Source organism: Eulemur rufifrons, chromosome 17 (genome assembly GCF_041146395.1).
Source record: "Eulemur rufifrons isolate Redbay chromosome 17, OSU_ERuf_1, whole genome shotgun sequence".
Lineage (NCBI taxonomy): Eukaryota > Metazoa > Chordata > Mammalia > Primates > Lemuridae > Eulemur > Eulemur rufifrons.
This window is the reverse complement of record NC_090999.1, coordinates 76,255,770-76,277,696: the sequence shown is the minus strand read 5'-3', so window position 1 is coordinate 76,277,696 and position 21,927 is coordinate 76,255,770. Positions and strand designations below refer to the sequence as shown.

Sequence of the window (21,927 nt, the reverse complement as noted above, 5' to 3'; positions counted from 1 at the left end):
AACTTACCTTGGAAATAAATGACACTAATAAATGCCTCACTTAGCCATATCTTTAGAGATTATCTTCATAAAACAAATCATGTATTTCTGTCTTCTCAAACAGTTCAAAATGAACATATTATAGTTTGACCTTCTTTTGATGAGTCAAGGCTATAAGATTCTACTTTGTAATTACTTTTATCAGTATTTTGTATCTTTTTCCCCCAATATTTTAAAGTATTTTTAACTTTGAGATGAGGTCATATTTCTGGAAGAATTTTTTAATCAACAGGCCCTCTTATTCTATTACTATTCCTCTCATTCATAGACAGCCCATCATTAGCAAGTTATGAGAGTCTTTATTTCTTGATGGCCAGCCACTTTTGGTGACTTCACCTTTAGTTCAAAAAAGAAAAGAAAAAAATCACCTGTTTTATAAGCCCAATTCCTTATGATGTTTATGTACCTTATTTCTATTAAATACGAAGGAAAAGCCAATGATACTATAGGTGAAATAATGCAATAAACAAAACATACAAAGAACAATTTCTGGAATTCTAGTAAATAGTATCTCTAGATTCCAGGTGGCAACATCTGGTGATGACAGGAATTGACTTGAAAGATGTAGCTTCATCTAATACAATATTTATACTTAGTTCTGTTATCACTTAAAGTAGATTAGCAATAACATTCTGGAACAAAGCAATCTATTTTTGTGTGTTTCTTTAATTAAAATTTTTTTTTTTGGCAAAGAGAAGCTAATGCTGTCTTGCTACCACAAACAAAACAAGTAGTTTGTTTTTACTAATTACTACAGGATATATACCTTTATAAAATTAGGAATGTAGAGATACTTACCTGCTGTGATTGAGTAAAGAGGCTAAAAACCATTTCATGCCTCTCCTCATTCCCCAGCTCCCTCAGGGGCACTAGAGTCTATACATTGGGATGGATTTTCATCCTTGTGCAATTTTCTCATATTTTTATTGATATATTTATTAATCAGAATAAAGTTAATATAAAATATTTTTCTATGGATTTAACATAGAAAAACATAATAAAATATAAACTATAAAGACCCAGTGATGATTTGCCTAAAAGATTAGATATAGAGCCCAAGATATTCAACTATCATCTGTCCTTTCAGTTTATTTTACACCTTTGACGATACTTTCTACTGCTTCTCATTCCCTCTCACCTTCTTCTTTAAGAAAAGAACAAAAACAGTTTATACACACACATACACACACACACACACACACACATATATACACATACACACTTTCAAGAGGGATGCTATAAAAAAATTACACCATTCATAGCTAGAATAAATCTTTTGTTAGAAATTAATTAGAAATTGAGCATCTAAAGCAATAACTGAAAATTAGACAATTAGAAAGGATGATCTGAAATACGTACAATTATCTTGTCTTCTCTGAGCATATCTAATAGCCCTTAAAATCAATTCCTTACAATATTTGTTTTTATTCTTATGAAAGAGTTAAGTTCTATAACAAATTTCAAGAACTCATTGACTTAATTATTTTCATAAATACTATTATAAAATTACCAAACACTGAAATATGTACACAACTTTTAAAACATTTTGTGGCATGGCAGCCAATCAGCAGGGGTAATTAAGTCTTCCTATGAATTCAACCAGAAACTAGGGAGTTGGAGGTAGAGAAAGTACTATGCCTTCAAAATAGAGATATTTACAAAGACAAGATGTAGTAGACAGAATTTTAAACATTGGAAACCACCATAATGTCTAGTTGATGCACTAAAATTATTCTACCTTCATGAACTAGTGTCACAACAAGCTTCTGCATTTGGGAGCAAGCACCTTCTCAAACATACAAATAAACAAACAGCAACAATGAAACTAGAAATATTATGCTGAGTAATATTTTCTATTTTCACCAAAATTTCACTTACTCTTTCAATCAAGATTGCTTTCAGCTATATGTGACAGAAATATGTCTACAATTAACCTATACAAATAAAGTTTTATATTTCTCACAAAATAAGAAATTTGTAAAGTAAACAATCCAGAGCTGGTGCCAGTTACTCAAGAGAAACAAGAGGAGCCTAACAGCTTTCTTCTGCCTTTATTAGAAAAGTCTCTTGACCTAGTTTGCTTACCGGCCCTCAGTCAATACTATTTTTAGATCAATAAATGTAGAAACTAAGGTTTTGGACGGGTCTTCAAAGTCATCCCAAATTAGCTAAGGGTAGAAAAAGAGAGAGCCAGTGACAGAAAGCACATGTGTTAATGAATGAAGAGGCAAGAACAGAATTTTGAAATATTTCATCAACAAGAAGGAATAGAATGCAGTACAACCAAATTCCTTAAGCTTTAAAAAGAGACTTTCACAAGGGTGAAGATATAATTAAGACAGCACAAAGAACCACTTCTCAACATTGAGTTATACAGGATATGGGAGAATGAGCAATCTTTTCTCAAAAAGGAAGTCTGCTCTCCAGAATGAGATTTCAGATAATATTTCAGAAAAATATTTTCAGAATTTTCAGTAAAAATTTTCACTTCCCTCACCTATGAGAACAGGTAATATGAGAACAGACGAGGGAAGTGAAAGCCCAATAAAGAATGGATCTGCCATCTATGATACAGTATCAATATGACATACTACCTGGAGGAGAGAACAGATAGCCAGCAACAGCAGCATGGGGGGCTATGGCTCACCAGAAGAAAACGAGGCCTAGACTGGTCCCATTTCCAGGAGAATCCAAGTTCACGGTAAAAGGGACAACTTCTGTCTAAAATTAGCTCTTGTATGCATCTCATGGTAATAAAGCCTCACTGGAAATACCATAAAATAAAACTAGAGAATAAAAACCAAAGAAATCAGAGTATCTCTACTAAAAAATGAGGATAAATAGTGACTATGAGAATACAAAATCCTTCTATGATCAGTTCAGGTGTGAAAACACGACATAAGCTATTAAGTGTGACTCTGAATACATATGATTGTGATTATGAATAGCAGTGAAGGTGGTAACATCTTACTGAGCAGACTGACAATTGTAAGTGTTTAAATGTATATTTATAGATTTATCATAAGTCAAAAAATTTCATCATACTTAGGTCAACATTAGCTAACAACCAAAGATAAATCATCATGCTATGGGTGGATGTGCACAAGTCAGAGTTGAAATAAGTATTAATATTTACTTGTTGAATTGTTTTAAAATTTCAACAGTCAGTGTGGATCCCTATATTTAATGTCTTCCTAAGGATGGTGGCTGATAGCCATCAACACAAAAACTATTATCCTATTTTCTCTAATTGAAATTTATATAAAAAAGGAAAATAATAAAATTTTAATCTTTTCTACTTTATTTTGAACATATGTAATAGAATTGATACCAAAAAAAGAAAAAAATGAATAAAATTTAAAAGGATTAAGAACAATGTCAAAAACAAGAAATAAAAAGCACAAAATTGTTTTGATAAAACCATGATGGGGCCGAGTGCGGTGGCTCACACCTGTAATCCTAGCACTCTGGGAGGCCTAGGCGGGTGGATGGCTCGAGGTCAGGAGTTCGAGACCAGCCTGAGCAAGAGTGAGACCCCCATCTCTACTAAAAATAGAAAGAAATTATCTGGCCAACTAAAAATATGTATAGAAAAAATTAGCCGGGCATGGTGGCGCATGCCTGTAGTCCCAGCTACTTGGGAGGCTGAGGCAGTAGGATCGCTTAAAGTCCAGGAGTTTGAGGTTGCTGTGAGCTAGGCTGATGCCAGGGCACTCACTCTAGCCCGGGCAACAGAGCGAGACTCTGCGTCAAAAAAAAAAAAAAAAAAACCATGATGGGAGATTAAAAAGAATACAAATATAAACAGAAAAATTTTAAAGGATCACAAAAGAATTTATATCAGAGAATGAAGACTAAAAAAGGAAGCAAGACCTTTTTAAAGGTTAAGAAAATGTAAGTTGTGCAAGTCACTAGCTAGCTATGTGAGTCACTATCTCAGGCTTCAGAGACATTATTATATATAAAATGATAAATTGGACAAGATCATCCCAATGGATTCTATGTCGTCTGATATTTTTATGAATCTATAAATCAAGATAACAAAAAACTTATGCACACAAGTAATCATCCTTATATTTATGAATAGTACGTATCCAATGAGTATAGGACACTAATATACAGAGCACCATAATCCAAATATTAAATTTGGCAACATTAAAACAAAAATCATGTATCTATTTCAACTCTCTTAAAATATAAGAAAAATAACTGAGCATTCTTTTTTGGCATTTACCATTCTTATTTGAAGGCCAAAATTTGTTTTTCCTAATATAATGAATCTGGAAGAAGACAGCCTAAAATACAGGAGCATTAAATAAGGGACTCAAAGAATGCAAGTCATTAAGTTTAAACTGCAACATAACATGTAAATCTTTCTTTACTAACACAACAGATTTCAGATAGGGCTTTATTCCTAATATTCATAGAAATTATATGTGATGCATTAAAAGATTAAGGAATTAGTGTGCTCCAGGTTACGAAATTAAACCATAAAAATTGATCATAAAATCAGTATTAAACTATATAGTCATATATTAACAGTCATTGTCACCAATTATTCAACACCTATGTTCAAGAAAAATATTATTTTCCTTTGGTGGCAGAAATTAAAAATAAGAAGGTTAAATTGATTTCACCAGCCTGTATAAAAACTGAAATTTTGGAAAACAGAAATCTTAATACCATCACAGATTTTAAACTGCCCCATGTTTCTCCTCAAATATTCACAAAACTACATTTTTTTTATTTTCCATGTATTGGAACATTAGAAAGGACATTTTTCTAAAATCTGAGAACTGAATAAAGAAAACAAATGAAATAAAATAAAAATGGAAAACAAGCCGCATTCTTTTTTTTAAAATGGCTTTGGCTTGGCATCTGACTGATAGTATTGTTCGAAAGAATTTTGTTTCTACCAGATTCAGAAGTCAAGAAAAATTATTGTTCCCATTTGAAGCAGCAGCATGAAACAGCTGATCTGCCGACTCCCAGATAATATCTGGGCCCTCGCTAAAGCAGCTGAGACACAACCTCCCCCTTACCTGAACTCTGGGGACTTCTGATGTGGAAGCCTCAGAGCTGAACATTAAAGCACATGTTCCACAGTATCGGGAGCCAACATCAGGCTCCAGCTGACCTTCACAATAGAGACATTTCTTTTTCTGCTCCATCTCAAAACTTTGCTAAGAGCCAGTGATAGTGCACCCACAGAAGTCACTCTGTCCACAAACCTTCCTGGCTGAGGCAAAAGCAAGATAGAAAAGACGCACAGATCTGGCTCCTATTTCTTACTATCTCCCCCTGTTGGCATGGAAGTATACCAGCCAGTTCTAGACTAAAGGAACTGATACAGCAAACAAATGTTTGGCTTTGAGCAACAAAGAGAAAATCCTCATACATTAAGTGAAGACCAACTACCTAAGAAAGAAATCTCTTTTCTAATTGATTTTTAAATAAAAATAACTTATTTTCTTCCTATACAACATGTAGAAGTCTTCCTATTTTAGGTTGTTGGATCTCAAGATCTCTGAGAATAGACCAAATTTTCAAACACTTCTTGAAACAGTATCTTGCGGACAGCTGTACAACAATGCTTTTCTTGATCTAACACTTTTTTAAATTATTATTATTTTTTATTGAGGTATAACTCTCTAATACTTTATAATTTTTCTGTCCCAAAGGGAAGAATTTAAATCATATGCAAATGATCTCTATGGTCTCAATAGAAATAAAAATTTTAAATTTCCTTGCAGCAAGAATGTACTGTGCTTAGCAACACACAGTAAGGTGGCAGAGCTAGACAGGCAGTACAGTGGGATACTTAAAACCCATAGATGCTTAATCTGAGAATAAGACTCCTATCTGGATAATCTGTTCTATAATGCCTTCTTAATTGCTATATAAATTCCTGCTTCATTCATTCATTTCAAAATGAAGGCACTAAGCAACTACTAGACACCAGGTATCACACTCATGTACTGTGCAGAACATTCTTTCAAATGGACCAAAGCTCAAGGAACTTTATGAGAACAAATAAGAATATTAGAAAAAGAGCAAAAGAGTCAAAATTCTTACTCAGTAAAACTTTCCTGGGTCACAATTCTGACATAAACATCTCCTTTAAACACTTTGGCTCCCTTTACAATTAGATATAGTCTTTAAAAATTTTTTTAAGTCTTGCCTTTTTGTATAATTTCCTCTATTTTTCTTTCTTGTGTAACCACTTTTCTTATTTTGTTGACCATAACAACCATTCTTCTTTATATCATGTCTATCAAGAAAAATCCCATTTTATATTCTGAGAATAATTTTATAAAATTTTACATTTAATAAACAATAATAGACAACATGGGTTGAAGAGTTTCTTATAAGCTAGGACTTGTTCTCAGCATTTTAAGTGGATTATCTCATTTAACCCCCCACAATAACCTTATGAGATAGATTATATTACAAGACCTAGTTTATATTATAGATGAGCAAATCGAGGCACAGAAAGGTTAACTAAATTGCCCAAGGTTACACAGCCAATATGTGGCTCACATCCAAACAACTTTGCTCCAGAATCTATGCAATTAACTATTATACTATGCTTCTTTGGCTAGGTCCCTGCTCTATCTCACCAAAAGCATTCTGTTGCCAAAAGAAGTCTCAAAAGATGCATTATCAATTTATTAATTTTGTCTTTCTGCTTAAGTGGTGATACATTGAGTAAACAATGCACATTGATTACCAATATTCTTTCCTTGGACTCATTTTTTCCCTAGCTAATTTTAAACATATAATTTGGATTTTTTTACCTGAATAAGTTTATATTTATATTAAAATAAAATTATTTTCCTATCTTTCTTATTTCCTGTTTTGTTTTATTTATTCTTTTAGTATTATTAATTATTGAGCATTTACTGGGGTAGCAGGCACTCACCCAGGCTCACAAAACATTAAATCTAGAATATTGAAAATAAAATAAATCAAAATTAATGTTTAATCAAAAAATATAAAATCTATCGAAGCTGGATAACCTTGCTTCTTGGTCTAGCCTAGAGAAAAGCTAATACTGGTATTTCTCCTTGCATCATCTGTACCAATTGGTTCTGCTCTTCACAACTAAAAAACTTTAATGTCATCTGGTTACCTCACTAGGCAGTCCCTCTTTCAGATTACTTTGTGAAGATAATAATCACAACAGATTTGTGTTAGTTTCCTAGGGCTGCTGTAAAAGTACTGCAGATTGGGTGGTACTTTTAAAACAACAGAAAATTATTCCCCACAGTTCTGGAGGCCAGACGTCTAAAATCAATGTGTTAGGAAGGCCATGCTCCCTCCAAAACTCCTAGAGAGGGATCCTTTCTTACCTCCTACAGCTTCTGCTGGCCCCAGGCATGCCTCTGCTTGTGACAGCATAATCCCAATCTCTGCCTCTGTCTTCACATGGCCGTATTCCCTATATGTTTAGTCTCTCTGCTCTTCTTTTAAGGATACCAGTTATATTGAATTAGAGCTTACCTTAAGGACCTCATACTAACCAGATTATAACTAAAGACCTTATTTCCAAATAAGGTAACATCCATAGGTACTAGGTATTACAACTTGAAGATATCTTTTGGAGGGACATGATTCAAACCATAACAGATGTGAGTATTAATTGCTGAGGCAACTTGATCTTTAGAATTCTACAGTCAAATAAATACCTATTAATATTTATTCCTACCCTTTGATTTCTGATTTTAAATCTGTTCTTGGGCCATGCTAAGAGCATATTTCCCCATTCCAGCGGTGACTTAACATTTAGTAACCTTTGGTAAAAAAACATTGTCAAAGTCTCTTCTAAAACCTCAGTACATTATTTAATATACTCTATTATCTTCATATAAAAGGAACTCTAAGAATGGTTAGTCAGGCATGATTCTTCCAGTGAAATGTTCCCTTTCCCCTAGGAGGTTATTTTATATATAAATATTTGATGACTGCTTGCTATTATGAATTCTAAGAGATGTCCAATATACAAAAAATATTTACTGAGCCTCCTTTATAGAGCAAGTAATGTTCAAGGCAGAGGAAATAGTAGTAAACATAATGAAAGTGCCTATTTCTTGGAGCTACACTGTGAGGAGCAAGCTGAGATTATAGAAGAAAATAGATAATAAAATCATACATATTAATACGTAAACAAATACCATAATCAAATGAGGCACAGAGACATACAGAAATATATATACTAGTACTTACCGCATGGAAATGTTTAGAACTAACCTACCACATAGTAAACACTAGCTAACAAAACAGTAGTAGTCATAGCAGTACTAGTAGTATTAATGGTAAAGATACTAGAAGTGATATGTAAGACAAAAATGGGGAGAGCAATAGAATAAATAATGATGTCGGGGCGGAGTGCCAGACAGGGCCCATTATAGCTAGATTAGTCAGAGATATCTCTCAAAGAAATGTAATTTGAGCTGAAATTAAGAAGGTAGCTGGTCATACGAAGAACTGGAGGAGGAGTATTCAAGAGAAACAAAGCAGAAAGGCCCAAAGATAAGAAAAAACTTGGTGTGTTCAAAGGGCAATAAGACCAGAATGGCTTGAGTGTGTTGAGTGTGACAAATGAAGAAAAGTGGTAGGAGATGAAGCGGGGAGGTAGGCAAAAACAAGATCATGAGTTCGGGGTATGGTAAGGAATTAGAATTTTATTCTGGTTATTATACAAAGGAATACTGCTGGCAGATCATAAGTAGGAGAAATATAAGATCTCATATACATATTGAGATCACTCTAGTTATTAACATAGGAAATAAAATGTAGGAAGGGCAAGGAAGCAGGCAGATAGACTGGCTGAAGCAGTTCAAACCAAAATTTATTGCAGGTTTTACTAAAATGACTATGGAGATGCTGAGAAGAGATCAGATTTGGGATATATTTTGGAGGTAATATCAAGAGAACCTGCTGATGGGATGTGAGATTTGAGGAAAAGAGTGAACACAGGGTGAGTCCCAAAATTTTGGCTTTGAGCAGTTGATTAAAGGTAATATTTACTGAAGTGAAAGATACACAGTCACTTTAAGAAGTAAAAGATTGTGGGAGTGGCAGATATGAGGGTTTTGACAAGTTAAATTTAAGATTATCAGTCCAATTACCTTACTGAATAAAATGATCAAATTCTAAGACAATCTTTATAAATTAAGTTCACATTAAAATGCCTTATTCATGCAAATGAACTGTCATACCTTATATATGACACCAGATAAAATGAAAAATTTTAAATAATAACTAAAGCATTATTTCTACATATTCAAGAACTATGTATCTTCACATATTTAAAATTTAAAAACTGTATGCATTTATTTGATTTTATTTTTAAAACATACGGTGAAAAAATACCTCAACTTCGGAAATTCGGGTTTTTTTAAACACTGAGCTCCACCTGCTGGTAATTTCTTACCTTTAGGTATTACACTATTAAAAAAAACACTTAAACTATATATATTAAAGTGGAATGTCGTCTCCAATATAAAATACTGAAAAATCACATTTAGGAGACATCAAGGTACCATTTTCTTTCTTTATAGCCACCATTTATTGAACTTAGCTATATGCCAGGCACTATGCTAAACATTTTTGCAAACAATATTTTATTTGTCTTTCAAAACAATTCTGTGAGGTTTCTATGACTTGCCACTTTTCACTAATAAGGAATCTTATCTCAAGGAGCTTTATGTGATTTTGCCTATGGTCATGTATTAATAGCATGGAGGATTTGAATTAAGGTCTCTCTGATTATACATCTGCTGGTTTAGCAACCATGCAACACTGCTTGGATAAAATATAAACTCCAGTGTCAGAAAATTTTGAGTTTAAATCTGCCACTCTGATTCTGATAAAGTTCCTTAATCTCTTCAAGTTTCAATGTTATTTTCTGAAAGGCAGGAATAACTCCTTTGCAGGATTGTTTGTCAGTAATAAATAAAATGATGTGTTATTTATCTAGCATACTGTCTAGCACACGGTAACTAGTAATTATGAGTTAGTTCCTTTCTTTTAGTAATTTTCTTTAAATCACATATTAGAACAATCTAAGATATGAGGCGTTATACTGCCTCAAATTAAGTATCTCTCAAGGAATCATCTGTTGGGAAATCTTAAATTTTTAAATTTTAATAGATACTACATAAATTTGTCTAGAAAAACCATCCCTCCAAAATGGAACATGTTTCATACAATAGCTAAATTTGCAGTACTCTTTTAGTCCCTTGTCTTTAAAATCTATAGAAAGGTTGGTTACACATAAAAGCCAACAAAAAAAAATCTACAAGTGAAATTAAGAATAACCAAGTAAAAACGGTGATATATGAATAAGTAAAATACATCATGAAAATTGTAAGCAAAAGTTGAAGTTTAGCCGGGCATGGTGGCTCACGCCTGTAATCCTAGCTCTCTGGGAGGCCGAGGTGGGCAGATCATTTGAGCTCAGGAGTTTGAGACCAGCCTGAGCAAGAGCGAGACCCCATCTCTACTAAAAATAGAAAGAAATTATATGGACAGCTAAAAATATATAAAGAAAAAATTAGCCGGGCATGGTGGTGCATGCCTGTATTCCCAGCTACTCGGGAGGCTGAGGCAGGAGGATCCCTTGAGCTCAGGAGTTTGAGGTTGCTGTGAGCTAGGCTGATGCCACGGCACTCACTCTAGCCTGGGCAACAGAGTGAGACTCTGTCTCAAAAAAAAAAAAAAGTTGAAGTTTAAACACTGATCATTTCCCTCAATCATCAGTAATATTTTTAACCCTAACAAGAGATAGGATTTAAATAATTTTGTGGGGGTTATGTTTTTAAAAAGATAAAAAATATTTTTAATGTGTAAACTATTTCTAATCATTTTCAAAGAAAATATAGATATTCAAAATTTTTAAAAATCATATAATGAATTGACTAATAAATCCCTCTAATCTTACAAATCCAACCTCAAACAAGTATAGAATAACCTGCAATTGAATACTCTTCCTATAGAATACAATTATCCATTGCATATCCAAACTTTAGCTGAGAGAAAAAGTGGTACTAAGAAAACACTGTCAAAAACACATTCAATCTATCCATTATTCTAAGTCTAGATCATATTCTTGGATAAAATTAATGTATAGATAGCTGCATTCTTGGGCCCACACAGAACTGATTTTGATGTCATGGCCTCCACTCCCACTGAGGGATTCTAGATTCTGCAAGAGATGGCCTCATGAATCTCGTTCCTGCATTAGCTGTAGTTATACTGTCAAGGGCACTGTCACCACAAAAAATTAGTGTTAAAGCCTCCAGTAAGAAATTCCATTAGAGCTAAATACAATGAAAAGCGTTGCTTCCCCTGCACTGTAACATGCTTTCTTTTATTTAAGAGTGTTATATGACTTTATCTCTCTTTTCATTTTGGCCTTTGGAAAGCATAAAGGCAAAATAATAGCTCTAGAGTATTAACTACACATACATGCTACGACTATAGTGTTGATATCCTGTTACAACCTATATTTTCCTGGTTCTAATTTTACTTTATATTTATATTTTCCTGAGTTTTGTTATCATTAGCTACCTCAAATACTATCTCAATACTACCTCAAATATTCTGGGGAATAAGACAAGAAATGAATAAATGAGTGAGTGAGCACAGGCACATAAATTAACAAATACTAAATCTTTACAAAAAGTCTTGCAAGGTGAAGTTTACACTCTCACAGCTGTAACAGTCTTGTCTCCTACCAATTTAAAACAAAAGCCTGATTACTAAGAGTTGATGACATGATGCTCCCTGCCATCTTCAGACCCTTAAACGTGGTCTTTCTATTGAAGAGGTGATAAGGCTGAGGCTTAATGCATTAGCTTTTTTTTTTTTTTTACTTCCTAATCAGTTGATGGACTCTAAGGAAAAATAGAAGAACACAGGAAGATTCCCTTGTGTTCTCTGGTTTTTAGTATTCTAATTCCAAGTAACATCGTACACCTGTTCAGCAAGAAGTCAAGCTATCTCTCATTTTAGGAGATGAGAGAAAGGCAACATTCCCCCACATCACCCAAGAAGCCTATAGAAATAGCAAACAAAAATTAAATTAGGCTTCCATACTCCTAGGGAGAACAAAAGACCAGTGTTTTTTACTAGTCTAGTATGACTAGTCCATGTTTGTTTCACTCCCCATATACCAATATCTTATGTACTTGCACTAATTACTCCAGCACCTTAAAAGTATGGCATATCTTTCAAAATAGAAACAATTATGATTTAATTCCCCAGCACAATTTTCAAAATTATAATGAGCTACTAAATTAAAATAAGAACTCTAAATTGCATGCTGTCATCAAATGCTAGAAAGTATTACATAGGTATTAATTTCTGTTAACTAGCTAGAGAAAAGTCAGAATAACCATGTCTACATATCTTCTCTATATCATTGGCTATTTCTTTGAAATAAAGGAAAATCTTATAGATTTTCATTATTATTAAAAGAGGCTGGTAAAGAATTTTTCTGATTAAATACATTTTTATACTTAAGACAATTATATAAATGAAAGATGATATAAAATATTACATCATATTAGAAAATAATACCTGCTCAAAATGTAGAATCCTATGTTGAATTCATTTTTATCAGATTTAATACAGAAATTAAATCAAAAATACGATCAAACATGGTACAAAATTGACTATAGTTACAGAAAAAGTCTCTATAAGACTTTTGTATTATACACAAAGGGAGGACAAAAACGAATCTCAGTAAGAGTTTTCATGATGATGTGAATTTCATCTTATGTCATCCAATCATGCATGAACATGACAGAGGTATCTAGCAATTTTCTTTTCTAATAATACATCTATACCTAATAAATGACAGACTTTGAATAGTTTACAATTAATAAAATTAGAAAAGGCTCACAATATCAAAAAGTGTAGACATATATTTGCAATACTTAAACACTGCTAATGTAAGCTATATCTAAATACCCACAACCTAATAAATAGAAAATTAAAGTCACTGTGTGTATGATGCAAGTCTATATTCATCCATGCTCTCCCCGTCCCCACAAATGCTACAGTAAATTATGATAGTTCAAATTTCTGTTTGGAGATATTTCACATTTCTCCTCCCCATCCCCACGAATGCTAAATTATTACAGTTAATTTTTCATTTGATTTTATCCTATTAAATATCTCCTAATAAAAACTTTTGGGAATCAACAACTTAATATGGTATTAATCAAATAATCTGTTTAAGAAACAGATTTTCTTAAAATTCTGTAATTTGGCTCTTGATCTAAAACTTAAATCAAATATAATGAATTTTCTTAAGCATGTGATCCATAAATTATATCCATATATTAGATTTTACTGAACTATAAAGCAAAATTTTGACACCTTTAAGTTAGCTTGGTTCAACAAATATTTTTACTTTAAATTTCAAAATACTTTGTCTTTGAGAATGCCAATATAATCAATGCCTTTTGCCTATAAATTCTTACCTTGTATAGTCCTAGTTTTAAAAAGAAACAGAGGAAACTTCTCAAGTTAGTAGTAGCAAAAATGGAAACCCGGGGAGCAGAGAAGAGGGAAGTGAGTCACATTACAGTACCTGAGTCAAGCAGGGGCATGGAGCTAGGGGAAGGTGGTGAATGCAAAGTTTTTCTTACCTTACACACTCTTCTCCACCATCTCCTTTTCCTAGTTCTTTTTGTTTTTTACTTTTACTTGCCTCTTATTTATGTATTTTGTTTTTCTCCTGTTCTTTATCTTTCACCTTTCCTCATTGATCTTCTTCTTGCCCTCACCTGTTTCTCTTGCTACGTACCTTCTGTCAAATATCTCCTTTACCTTCCTTCTTGATTCTTCCTTAATGGCCATAGAGACAAAGGATGGAGGAGAGGAAAGAAAACAGTTCCCCCAAAACTAAGTTTTAATTAGAACAGACTAACTTATCCAACAGCCAAAAAAAAACAAAAGTCCTTGATAGAATAAGAACAATGTTCCAGCTCCACAAAGATTATGCCTAATTATAAACAAACAAACAAGAGCCATTTAACTACCAGAGTTTCAGAAAGTGGCTATTTGTAACGACTAAGATTCTGCTGACACTTAAATTAACAAAACTTCTCAAAAGACAACTAAAGCTTTTTTGTTCAAGTTACAAGGCTACCTCATACCCTCCTAGCCCTTGCTGAGCCCATTTGCTTCTATCTGTAGCCCCCACCATTATTGGCTATACTATAGAAAAGTAGTGAGTTCTCCTTTCCAAAATTTCAAGACCTTTTCCTTGGCCTTCTTCTCTATTCTAATTATTTTTTGCCATATAATTCTCTCAGTCTATATTACATTTGAAAAGGGAAGGGCCGGGCTTACACAAAATTGTGAAATGGGCTAAATTTATCTTCAGCAGTCTCTCACTTTCCCTTCCAACACCACACCTGTCACTAGCCTGCCCATGAGAATCAGGACTTCCATTCAAAATATCTTCACATGATTATGCTACCTATATTCAGGGTGATTCCTGATATCAGTTCCCCAAGCCCCTGATATGAGGTACACATAACGTCTGATGATGCCTCCAGGGAGGCATTCAGAATTTAATAGGATGAAATCCTTTGCCCAATAGCTCTTGAACTTTTTTCAAACCCAAGAGATCTGAAGAATGGATCACTTTGTTATCAAACATAATAGTGAACTACAGCTTCTTAGTAAAAGAGAGAGAGGAGGTACATGGTCCATGGAAGAAATAGCATAATATAGGTCAGGGAGTGAGTGACAGAGAAAAGTATGGTCTATGCGTTTAAAAGCCCTTCCTACTCTCAAGAAATTCTAAAGAGAGTCATAGACAGCGCGCTCTCTCTCTCTCTCTCTCTCTCACACACACACACACACACACACACACACGCACACATACACAGAGGTAAGCGTGCTTTCATTTTGGTCTTACGCTAAATTGGAACAATTATTTTCTAAAATTTTCAACTGAAGAAAAGATGCATGTATCACAGTTTACAAATCAAGAGTAGTAGTTTATGTAGTTTATGAATTTTCACAGATTGAAAAGGTCCCTGTAACCAGAATACAGATCAAGAAGCAAGTCATTATCCACGCTCCAGAAGTCTTCTGTGTGCCCCCTTCTGTCACCCCACCACCCCACCAAGGGGAACCACTATCCTAACTTCTAATATCATAGATTACTTTTGCCTCTTTTTGAACTCCATATAAATGCAATCACAGAATACGTAGTGTCTGGTATCTTTCACTCAACATTATGTTTGTAAGATTGATCCATACTGCTGCATGTAGTTGTAATTTGTTCACTCATTACTGCAAAGTATCACACTGTGTAAATATTCTCCAATTTATTCTACTGTTGACTGAGATTTGGTGGTTTCCCGTTTGGATCATTATAAATGGTGCTCCTGTGAGTATTCTTGTACATGTCTTTTTGAGAGCATATATATGCATTTCTGTTGTGTCTATACCTAGGAGTGAATATACTAGGTCACAGGGTATGCACATGGCCTTCTTTAGTAGATGTTGCCAAATACTTTTTCCAAAGTGACTGTTGTAGCTAAGATATTTTTGAGTTCATCCTGGCCCTGCTTAAATGACATACTAAATTTCTGCTTTGCCTATCTGTAAGTGGTGGCTATGCATGTCAAGGCTATCTCTCTGTAGCCTTTTCTATCTATTAGAGTTATAACGAGTTTACTACTTTATAAAGCAGATTCTACACTAATTTACTCCTCTACATTAACTAAGTGTTTTGTTTTGTTTAGTCATTTAAATACCAAGGAATATGTAGAAAGGGAGCCACACATTTGACGAAAAACTGCAATTTGAACACTGACAGTTTCATTTTGCAACATCAGGCATGTTCAAGAAAAATGTATTGAGCACTTAATCTTTGCCAGGTACTGTGTTAAGCAGTAAAAACTTCATATAAAAAATAATTATCAGAGATCTAGTATTTATTTATTTTATTTTATTTTTTTTTTTTTTTTCAGACAGTCTCGCTTTGCTGCTCAGGCTAGAGTGAGTGCCGTGGGGTCAACCTAGCTCACAGCAATCTCAAACTCCTGGGCTTAAGGAATCCTACTGCCTCAGCCTCCCAGGTAGCTGGGACTACAGGCATGTGCCACCATGCCCAGCTAATTTTTTTCTATATATATTTTAGTTGGCCAGATAATTTCTTTCTATTTTTTAGTAGAGACAGGGTCTCGCTCTTGCTCAGGCTGGTCTTGAACTCCTGACCTCGAGCGATCCACCCACCTCAGCCTCCCAGAGTGCTAGGATTACAGGCGGGAGCCACCGCGCCCGGCCGAGATCTAGTATTTATAATGATAGCATAAATAAAACCATCAGTGGACATTTTCATTCTCAATATTGTTATTCACTGGCCTCTCAGATATACCCTTCATTTACTGAGGTTTCTGACAAGCAGCTTAAGATTAACTTCTTTCCAGCTCAATCCTGACATTATCATGAATGATTCTTATACCAAAGGCCTCAAAGCTCCTTGGATGTCTCCATCCCCAACAATGCTCATCCATGCTCAACTTCAGCAACTCATTCTACCATATCTACCTTGGAACTTCCCAGTCAGAATAGCTTCACTTGTGAGATTTCAGACCACATTTGATACCTTTTTATAAACGTCTTACTAATTTATTCCAACTATATTTGTTCATAAACTAAATTAATACAACCAGCCAATGTACTGCCCCTAAAATTTTTCTCCTAGGCCTTCACCCCTCATATCTTTCTTTCATGTTTTGCTCTTTCTTTTGTAGGGTCATGTCTATGGTTAACCAGCATCCATTCTGATTAGTCTGAGTCCATGTCCACAGTAGGGACCAGACAATGCCCTACCCTTAGGCAGAGCATTTAACAAAATTTGGTGTTTAGCCTAAAAGTCATAAGAAGCCATTGCAGCCATTCTTGTGGGGGCCAATATAAAAAGATTTGCTCTGATTTGAAATTTGAAAAGATTATTTTGGCTAGCCTGGAGAACAGGTTGGAAGGAGGCCATTGTGGATGGTGATAGATAAGTTAAATAGCTTATTATTTTCTAATTGTATTTATTATTATTTTCATCACTTGTGGGGTTGAAATTTTTAAAAATATTCTTACTAAAGTTTATGTTTACTTTATTATGAATCTCTTATTCACAATCTTTGCCCATTTTTAATTGGTATGTTATTTTGATACAAGAATTTGGATAAACTACTTATATATTTACAAACAACCCTTGTCATATTTGCAATACATATTATTGTCAGTTTTTACCCAGAATTTTAATTCAGTTTATTTTCCATCATGGAAAAATGCTCACTTATATTTCCTTCTAGTAGTTTTGTGGCTTTATTTTTTTTTTTTATATTTGAGTATTTAATACATTTGAAATTTATTCTCTATATAACATGAGTTTAAGATCTAAATTAATATTTGTCCAACATATAGAATAATCTTTTGTTTTCCTCAAAATATTCTTGTATGAAAATCCTGTGTGTGTATGTGTATGTGTGTGTGAGTGCCTCTTTGGGTGAAGTATTTTCTATTAGTCTATCTGAAGATTCTCATTTCTTAACTATTCTATTTAAACACTGTACCCTTCTAATTGTTCACATGTTATTTTTCTAAAATCACCAGTATGACAGCATTAATTTGTTTCAAAAAGAAAGCAGAATTTTTTTTTAAAAAAAATGATCTAAACTTGTTTATATTCTTCTTATGGCCCCCTACAACATCCACCACATAGCTAAATACATGGTAGAAGTATAAGGGAGTCTTTCTGATTGAGTTGTTTCTCCTTCTAAGGATCAAATAATATTTTAAGCAACCCTGAGAACTTTTCAAGATTTAGCATCTACTCTCAAAGATCTCTAGATATATTCTGACAGAGAAAACCTTTCCTTACTCTAATATCTTAATCTTCATCTGGGATGTGCAAAGTAAACGAATGATTTTAAAAATTAATAGCTAAGCCTTAATTTTTTTAAATATTAACACTGAGAAACAATTTTCTGCAGAATACTATAATAAAAGAGGAAAATTATTAGGATTTATTAATAAAGTTCATTAGGTATCAAATGAAGCAATAAATTGTAACATTCATATATCCTCTTTATAAAACCTTTCAGTTAAAGAAATTAATATGTCATAAAATAATTTCCAAAATTCAAACCCAAGAAGTCTGGCTCTGGAGCTGGGCTTTCTCCAAAGGGATGATTTTATCAGAATCACTCATCAGTCGTTATCTCTGTAACTACTCCAGATTTTGTCACCCTGTTAGAATACTACCACCACAGTTATTTATTTATAAAGTGAGAAATATTTTATGGAAATTAATTTTAACATTTAAACTATTAAAAAATTGAGTGGCATCAAATTTAACCTTTTTTAAAATTCTGTACCTATTCATTCCCTATATAAACATTTGCTGAGTATATCTCTAAGTAAGCTAAACACCTAAATTTTTTGAAATGTTTTAATGTATGAATATATACAAGTCAAAATTCAGCCAACTTTCAATTAATTGTTAAATCAATTACTTCTGCTCCATTTCCCCTACCAAACCCTACAGCAGCATATAAATCTATTCTATCTTTGGTCCACCCTTTCCACAAAATCCTACTACATCATATTCATGTCATAAGTAATCATTAAGCACTGCTGAATCCCAAATGACTGACTGAATGAACCTGAGGTGATTAATTCATTTTATTTCCATTAATCATAGTAGGTATTTAATTCTTACCTAATTTTATCTTCTCTCTCATTTTATTATGTCCTTCTAGGGCTAATCAATCCCTGACCAGTTAGTTTATGCTAAGAAATTAAGAAATCCATAATTAAAAAGACAAATTTAAAATATGTACACATACTTTATAAAACCAAAGGAGAAAGCTAATTTTCAATTACTCATTTGGCCTATGTATCTACCGTATATGCATATGATTATGAACACTGATAACAGTTAAAATATAAATTAAAAAACACTTTGAAACATTAAGAGGTTTTTTTTTTCTGATATTGAAGATAATGTGGCCTAATTGAAAAAGAATGTCTCTGGCATCACCCATTGGCTAACCTTTGATGTGAAATGACTTCCTTTAAATGAACCAGAAAAAAAAAAAAAGGAAAACTTGGCCAAACCATTTGGAAAATAGTTATAATCATTTCCTAATATCTGTTTTATAAATTAGAAATTTATGTATCAAATTTATATAAAGTATAACATACACCTGTAAATAGACTTTAAGTATCAGATCCATAGGGGTATTTAATATTAATAATGGTCTAGTAAGCCAGTGAAAGTTTAGCATGGTAAAATTTGTGCCACATGAAAGCTGGAAGCAAAAATGTATTAATCTAAAAAATTAAAATATTAATGTTATAATAAATATCTATACCTGACAAATTTCTTAGGTTGAGAAACTTTTAAACTATTTTGATAGTAAAATCTCAACCCATATAAACTGCACAAAAACTTAAAATGTATCTGACACACAAACTCCATGTATATACATAATAGTATTATAAGGATTTTTACTGGAGTTGTCTTTTTTTCTTCTTCTTCTTTTCTTGAGACAGGGTCTCACTCTGCTCCCTAGGCTAGAGAGCAGTACTGTCATCATAGCTCACTGCAACCTCAAACTCCTGGGCTCAAGTGATCCTCCGGCCTCAGCCGCCGAAGTAGCTGGAACTATAGGCGCATGCCACCATGAGTGGCTAATTTTGCTATTTTTTTGTAGAGACAAAGTCTCACTATGTTGCCCAGGCTGGTCTGGCACTCTTGGCCTCAGGTGATCCTCCCCGCTGGGCCTCCCAAAGTGCTGGGCACTAGGCCTGAAGCTGTCTTTATAACAAAAGAAAGGAAACGAAGTAAACATGTCACTCCTTCCCTCAGAACCATCAATAATTTCTAATTTCTCTAAAAGTTAGCACCAAAGTTCTTACATGGGTCTACAGGATTGTATGATCTAAATGCCCAATACTTCTTAGTTTCCCTGTCTCCTATCACTCTCTCTGTTCAGGCCCACAGGCTTCCTTGTGGTTCCCCCACCACAAGAAGCAGACTACTGCCTCAAAGCCTTTCATCTCCTCTTTCCACTGCCTGATACATTCTCACTCCAAGCAGTCTCATCATTTGCTCCCTTAGTTCCTTCCAATCTCTCCACAAATGCCAGTTTTTCAGAGAAGCCTTCCTTAACCATTCTTCATATGAAAACACCTCCCTTTTCTCCAATCTTGCTATATTTTTTCCTAAAGAACTTACCACCATCTGACATATTATATATTTGTTTGTTTACAGTCTACTCCAATTAGAGTAAAAGATCCATGGCGGCAGAAAAAATTAGGTCTATTTTGTTTACTACTGTGTCCCAAGAACCTAAACTGGTACTTGACACCTGACACTCAATAAATATTTGTTTGTTGAATGAATAAGTGAAAAAAAAATGAAGTAACTGTATGTGTACTATTATGAAATGGCACCTAAGATACATTAAAAAAGTAAGGCCCAGAAGAGTATTGCTGCATTCCCTACCATTTGTCTAAAAAGAGGAGACATATCACTTACTTATGCTTTTATTTGCATGCGATGCTTCTGGTAGGTAACTTCTGAGCAAGGAAACTGGGAGACTAAGAAAGGACACTTAAACCCATGTACATGTGTGTATATCCTACCTATTTAAAGAAATCAATTAAAGCTTTGCCTTTAAAAATAAGAAATAGATAAACCTGCAGAAAAATCTACAATTCATACTTAAGAACTCAATATCAATTAATTTACATGTGAACTAAGGTAGATTATGAGAAAAAAATTAAATAGAACTGTTATTTTTTTATAGTATTCTGTACTATAAAAAATATGTTTACACACATTATCTCATTTCGGTGTCACAGAAATCCTATAAAGCAAACAGGGTATATATTCATTTTCTCTTTCTATGGAAAAGAAAACTCAGAAAGGTTAAGGAACCTGACTATAGTTACACGGCGGAGGTAAAGCTCAACTCAGGTCTCCTGATTCTTAGTCAGATACTTTTCTCAGGGACCTACCATTTGGTAAGACCTGAAATTTATATTATTCTTACATATTTCAAGAAAGAATATAGGCAAGGTGCAGTTGCTCATGTCTGTAATCCCAGCACTTTGGGAGGCTGAGTCAGGAGGATCACTTGAGGCCAGGTGTTCGAGACCAGGCTGGTCAACAAAGCAAGACTCTGTCTCTACAAAAAAAATTTAAAAGAATCAGCTGGCAATAAGCATTCAGTATAAACTGCACTTTGAGTACCCATGTGACTATTCTGTTTGTCATTTTCAGTAGAGTATTCAATAAATTACATAAGATATTCAATACTTTATTATAAAATAGGCTTTATTTTAGATGATTTTACCCAAATATAGGCTAATATAAGTGTTCTGAGCACATTTAAGATACGCTAGGCGAGGCTATAATGTTTGGTAGATTAGGTGTATTAAATACATTTTTGACTTATATTTTCAACTTATGATGGGTATATTGGAATGTAACTCCATCATAAAATGAGGAACATCTGATACATTTTGCACTTCTTTTGTTAAATTTGTTTCTAAGTATCTTATTTTTTGATAGTGCTATAAAAGCTATTGTTCTATTAATTTCATTTTCAATTGTTCATCGCTAGTATGCAGAAATACAATTGGTGTTCACATATTGATCTTGTATCTTGCAACATTATTGTTCTTCTTAATTAGTTCTAATTGTTTTTTTTAGTAGATTCCTTAAGAATTTCTATATACAAGATCATGTCATATGCAAATAAAGATAATTTTACTTTTTCCTTTCCAAAAAAAAAAAAAAAAAAAAGAAACAGCTGGCCATAGAGGCACATGCCTGTAGTC

The 21,927-nt window shown here is 33.6% G+C and overlaps 1 protein-coding gene across 2 annotated transcripts in view; it reads right to left on the bottom strand.

Annotated features, from left to right (window-relative positions):
• FER (FER tyrosine kinase) overlaps positions 1-21,927 on the bottom strand; it is a 395,460-nt gene that overhangs the window by 244,301 nt on the left and 129,232 nt on the right. The window contains exon 1 of one of the 2 annotated variants that reach the window (XM_069492254.1): positions 5,082-5,210. The exons of the other annotated variant lie outside the window; for it this stretch is intronic. Within the exon in view, the coding sequence (XP_069348355.1) occupies positions 5,082-5,210 (129 nt within the window). Of the gene's footprint in view, positions 1-5,081; positions 5,211-21,927 lie in introns of those variants that run through there. 2 annotated transcript variants of the gene reach the window in all.